The sequence below is a fragment of the Macrosteles quadrilineatus genome, unplaced genomic scaffold (assembly GCF_028750875.1).
Source record: "Macrosteles quadrilineatus isolate MER2022 unplaced genomic scaffold, UCM_ALF_1.0 Scaffold_2__2_contigs__length_208266976, whole genome shotgun sequence".
NCBI classification, from domain to species: Eukaryota; Metazoa; Arthropoda; class Insecta; order Hemiptera; family Cicadellidae; genus Macrosteles; species Macrosteles quadrilineatus.
Window position 1 is genome coordinate 94,299,207 of NW_026542595.1, and position 5,962 is coordinate 94,305,168.

At 35.8% G+C, this 5,962-nt stretch overlaps 1 protein-coding gene across 1 annotated transcript; it reads left to right on the forward strand.

Moving 5' to 3' along the window:
* The first annotated feature begins 2,785 nt into the window (after positions 1-2,785).
* LOC128984600 (piggyBac transposable element-derived protein 4-like) lies at positions 2,786-5,264 on the forward strand. Its single transcript, XM_054403937.1, has 3 exons — positions 2,786-3,007; positions 3,892-4,994; positions 5,252-5,264. The coding sequence occupies exons 1-3, from the start codon at positions 2,786-2,788 to the stop codon at positions 5,262-5,264; spliced, it is 1,338 nt and encodes a 445-aa protein (XP_054259912.1).
* Positions 5,265-5,962: the final 698 nt, after the last annotated feature.

Sequence of the window (5,962 nt, forward strand, 5' to 3'; positions counted from 1 at the left end):
CTAATTTATGGCTTTTGAGAACATTTTTGTATTACATTGTTTACACACTCTTCGTTTTTTTATTTTTATTTTAAGATGTATTAGCTATTACATTATACTTATATTATTCATTCTATATTATTACCAACAATTATTATTACACAACACAATTATTATTATCATTAGATAAAACTCAACCGCCAATGAAGAATACTACTCCAACCTCCCAACAGACCATGAAACTTAATGCGTTCCTGACACCAACCCGATTTACCAAGATAATACCCCACGAGAACGATGAACTCAAGTCCATGTGTGATGTGAGGTTGAGCTTCCTCCAAGTGGACGATGGAACAACCGATAGAATGACATTGTACCAGTTGAACAGCGTAACCGCTACCTTTGTACAACATGACAATGACACCATGTTGTTGCGTGTTGGATGTTGCAATCGCGACCGGTGTTGGACATTTCCTAGAGCCTTCATTATACCTAAATCACTGCTCGATGGTAGTTAAATTGTTTATTTAACACATAAAAAACCACCGAGGGTTGACAACAAAATGGATTTCCGTGCAAGCTACGTCGAGCAACAGAAAAATAAGCTTAAGCTACCTGCAAAACATCTTACAACTTTTATTTCCGCTTTTTTTCAAAAGTTAGTTTAGATGAAGATGTAATGAAGATACAATGTGCCTTTCCGTAATTTATTCTTATTTTTGTGCTATAAAGCAGCAAGAATAAATTATCGAAAATAAATTTTATTTAAAACTTATGACGGGTTTTAATATGCAATTACGGTTCAATTCTAAAATATATTTAAAAATTACATTTAAATCCTGTATTCCGTCCTGTTATGTCGTAACAAATTATCAGCTCTCCTCCAAGTACAATTGGACGAGAAACAATGTTGTATAATGACACACATTAACACTAACGAGAGAGCATTAGGCTCACCACCGCAGTCCAAACTGGAACCGCTCTTAAATAGTTTACAGTTACATAGTACTATTCTGAGCGCTCTATGCAGCTGTGGTTAGAATAACTTATTAAAATAGTATAATATTAAAATATACAGGGTGTTGAAAATGTCTGGAACCAACATTATATCTGGTGAGTGGTTAAAGAAAAACAACTGATATTTTGTGTACGGATATACTATGGTTTTACCTATCTTTTGGTGCCTTATGAAATTTTTTACCACTTATAGGGAACGTCCTGTGGAGGATGCAGTAAAAAGTTTTAATGGAAGCCTATGGTAAATGATACATCATTTTAAAGGCCATTTTTTTCTTAGTAAGGAGCCACAAGTTTCATCTCAAAAGGACCACCCTAGCAAAAATGGCAACTGTTTGAAATTTAAAAAACCCACTTACAGGGAACGTCCTGTGGAGGATGCAGTAAAAAGTTTTAATGGAAGGCTATGGTAAATGATACATCATTTGAAAGGCCACTTTTTTCTGAGTAAGGGGAGCACTTGAATGGCCTCCAAGATCTCCTGATTTGTCCCCACTAGACTATTTCTTTTGGGGGCATTTGAAAGATAATGTTTACAAAACACAACCACTTAGATGATCTGAGGCAGCGAATTATGGAAGAAACACGCAAAACTTCTGAAGAAGCTTTTCACAATGCTGTATCAGATTTCTACACTCGAAGTGCACATTGTCAGACTGTGGAAGGAAAACATTTTGAACATTTGCTATAATTTTGTATAAACACTTGGAACTTGAATTTCCATACTTCATTTACAAATCTGTAAGTCATTGTTTTATTTATCTGTTTTCTACATAAAAATTTAATTGTTAGAATTTTAAATCTTATTCAACACTTTAAAAGTCATTTTTCAGTTCACCACGTGATAAACTACTGTACTTCGTAAATGGCTTGTAATAGCATTTAAAGGAAACAAATCTGGACCATTTAAATAGCAATGTTTTTTTTTTTTTAATTTCAAACAGTCGCCATTTTTGCTAGGGTGGTCCTTTTGAGATGAAACTTGTGGCTCCTTACTAAGAAAAAAATGGCCTTTAAAATTATGTATCATTTACCATAGGCTTCCATTAAAACTTTTTACTGCATCCTCCACAGGACGTTCCCTATAAGTGGTAAAAAATTTCATAAGGCACCAAAAGATAGGTAAAACCATAGTATATCCGTACACAAAATATCAGTTGTTTTTCTTTAACCACTCACCAGATATAATGTTGGTTCCAGACATTTTCAACACCCTGTATATAACACTATTAAAAAAATACAGTTAATTGTGTTTGTTTAGTAAAAAAGTGCATTGAGTTTAACTTAAATTTCGTTTAAATAAGTCTATCTAAAATAATTCATTATTTGACATTGCATACAAATGATTAGTCAAAAAATTTCTTAACCCTTTCTGCTCGTATGTCGCGGTGGCCGCGACATCCATTTTTGACGCTTCCGCTCGAATGTCGCGGCTGCCGCGACATTGTTTTAAACGACTCTAAACTCATTTGATATAGTGCAGAAGTGTTTAAAATGATAAGAAAGACTGATCAATGGTTTTCTCAATTTATTTTAGCTGCCCTTGGATCAAAGAAAACAACCACGAACGATTTAGTTGGCTTTGAAATAAGTTTGGTTCGTTTCGTGTTTGTTTACTTGAACGTCTGCTTCTGCTAGTTTATATTCTTTGTTCGCAGCGACTGTTATCGCGATTTTTATATTATATTTTACTTGTTTTGGGTAACTATTGTTTAGTAAACATTTTTCAGTGGTTAATTACCGATAATTTAGCAAAGTGAACGGGTAATTATGTTTATTTCACGTTAAAATGGATGACGAACTTTCTTTGTCAGACTCCTTGATCAGTAAATTATTTGAAAGAGGTTTGACTTCTGATGAAGAATCCGATTTAGATTGTGCTCCGGACTTAGATAATGAGGAAATATTGTTATTTGATGACAGTGACTTAGAAGAACTTGGTGATTTGGCCCATGATGTAAACTTTGGAGTTTTAGTAGGAGATTCTAAAAGCCCAGCAAAAGCTGAAACTGTAAGTAGGCCTAAGCCTAACCTTCATAGGTCTAGTTTTCTACAAGACACCTGCCCTTCAACAAGTCGTAATTTATTTGTTGACTCTGATGACTTGCCTATCTCTGGTGCTCTATTACAAAGCCCAGATGAAACTTTACCTGTAAGTAGCCTACATGAGCCTAATGTTCATCAAGAAATCGAACCCTCAACTAGTAGGGATTTATTTGTCAGTCCAGTTATTGATGAATTACTTCCTGTAGTAGCGGTACCGGTACCACCAAAGCGTAGCCGAGGTAGGCCCAAAAACATATGCAGTTCTAAAACTCCAATTTATTCAAGAAAAATGCCTACGCCTACGAAAAAGAGTCCAAGAAGCTCACAGCCTAAGCAACCGAAGAAACAGCCTTCCAGTGAAGACAAAAACTATAAACCTTACTTAGATTCTGACCCAGATTTTGATACTTTTCCCTATACTCTATTGTCAGGGTACAAGGCCCCATTGGGGCCACAACAACCTCAAACCCCTTTGGATTTTTTTCAATTATTTCATACTGGGGAGTTGATAGATCATATTGTAAAAGAAACAAATACATATGCATACGAGCACATTTCAATGGCTACCCCCTTGCAGAAAAGATCTATTTGGTCAAACTGGAAAGATTTAACTGCAGATGAGTTCAAAGCTTTTTTAGGCATTGTGATTAATATGGGTCAATCCTAAACCTAATTTACAGGATTATTTCTCTCATGAATGGCATAAAAAACAACCCTTTTTTACGGATGTCTTCTCCCGTGATCGTTTTTTTTCAAATTTTTTGGTGTCTGCACGTGTCTAGTAAAACTCCAGCTGGCGTTCGCCCATCAAGAGGATCTAAGATTAGCCATTTAATGACATATTTACAGGCTAAATTTTGTGAATACTTTGTTCCACCCTATGAGCTCTCTATGGACGAAAGCACTGTTTCCTTCAAAGGGAAAGTCCATTATAAACAGTACAATCCTAAAAAGCCTATAAAGTGGGGCATGAAAGTATTTGTTATATCCGATTCAAGAACAGGCTATGTTTATACTTTTGAACCTTACTATGGTGCTACAACCACGGCTATTTTGCCTTTCCCTGAACATCAGTTCACCATGCGGATTGTGATGCTTTTGGCGGAGCGAGTCAGAAATCAGTGTGGGTTTGAGTGCGGGTTCCACATTTATACTGACAGACTATACACCAGCTTGGCCTTAGCTCAGGAGCTCGCCAAAATAAGAATACACCTAACTGGTACGGTCCTAGGGAATCGACAAGGAAACCCATCTTCTTTTCAAAAGAAAAATATGAAGTCAAACAAGATGCAGATACATGAAGTGCGTGCCTTTCGACACAAGGATAACGTTTTGGTATTGGCATGGAGGGACCAGAGGGACGTTACCATGCTTAGTACTGTGCATAACCCTTCAGTAGTGGAGATAGTGAGGAATAAAAAAGGAAGCACAGAAAAAGAGAAAGTTTTGAAACCCACAGTCATTATGGACTACAATGAACGAATGGGTGGGGTTGATGCATCTGATCACTATATATCGTCGTATATGTTTGTCCGCAAGTCCAAAAAATGGTGGAGAAAAATGTTTTTCTGGTTACTGGAAGTAAGTGTAGTAAACAGTTTTTTACTATACAACATGTATCAACAAAACATTGGAAACAAGTGTTGTGAATCAAAGAAGTTCAGGGAGATGCTGTTGTTACAACTTGTTGGGGACTTCCGCAATTCTAGTGGTAAAAGACGTGGTAGGCCTTCCACAAGCGACAAAGAAGAGAGGCTTAACCAAAAGCCCCACTTCATTGCAAGTTTTCCTGGAATGAATCAGAAAAAGGACTGTGCTGTATGCAGCAACCGGAAAGTTCCTGGTCAAAGGAGGGAAACTCACTTCTTCTGTGAGACGTGTGAACGCAAACCTGGCTTCACCCTGGTGAATGCTTCAAGCGGTACCATACCCTCAAAGACTACAAACCCTAGGTAGGTCAATAATTTAAGTAGGCCTATCTAAATATTAGTAATCTAGAATAACCTCAAGGTTCCAAATCAGAAATAATAGATATATTTGATAATTCAGCGTTTTTTTATATTTTTTGTTATATGTCGCTAATGAAAATTTATATTTTTGGTTTAGTATAACAATTTCGGTGTATTTATATTTTCGGTTTATATGAATAAATAGGCCTACAGATAAATACTGTTTATCTCAGTTTACTAATCCTGTTTGAAAATTACAGGCAAAAGAACTAAGAAACAGAAGTCGCCGTGGAAACCAAAAATTCCAAAAACTCAAATTTTAGAAATTTACATATTTTATTCATAATAACACAAGTAAATGTTTATGTCATTGATATTTTTTGTTTGTTTTTACATACGCAGATTTTCGGCGTCAACCCCGTCATCAGTTTTAGATCACCACCAGACGTTTCGTCCTTACTGTGGTCCACTGGTATACCTGAATTAACCCCCCTGATTTAGTCTCAGCCTAGCCACTAAAGATGCCACTTCACCGTAAGGGCGAAAGGTCTAGCAGTGATCTACAACTGATGACGCGGTTGACGCAAAAACTATCACCATGGATTGTTGTGAACATGTTCCTTTCCTTTTTAGACTTAAAGATACTTTTTTATTGAAATTGATACCATTATGGATTTTTCTTCGTTACTTAAAAGTTTTAAATAATGATAGTTGTATTGCATCGAAAAAGTTTAATTTACCATTTTCATACATGACATAGGCTTGATGTTTTGAACAATTGTTAGTCTGAGACTTAAAACAAAATTAACCAAAAAAGTAGTTCAAAATCTGAAGCCTCTCACAATCGTAATCTAGTCCATCCTGAGCCAATCATGTATTAATTATTTTATTAAAACGCAAAATACTTATTTAGTATTATAACAGTAAAAAACCTGCATAGTGAAAGCCGAAGGAATGTTCCACCTTTGAAA

What these genes read in the sequence shown, in the direction of transcription:
- LOC128984600 (XM_054403937.1), top strand. Translation starts at nt 2,786, where the DNA reads ATGGATGACGAACTTTCTTTGTCAGACTCCTTGATCAGTAAATTATTT. An exon ending in GCCCAGCAAAAGCTGAAACT is followed by an intron (nt 3,008 to 3,891) that starts GTAAGTAGGCCT and finishes ACATATTTACAG; the next exon opens with GCTAAATTTTGTGAATACTT.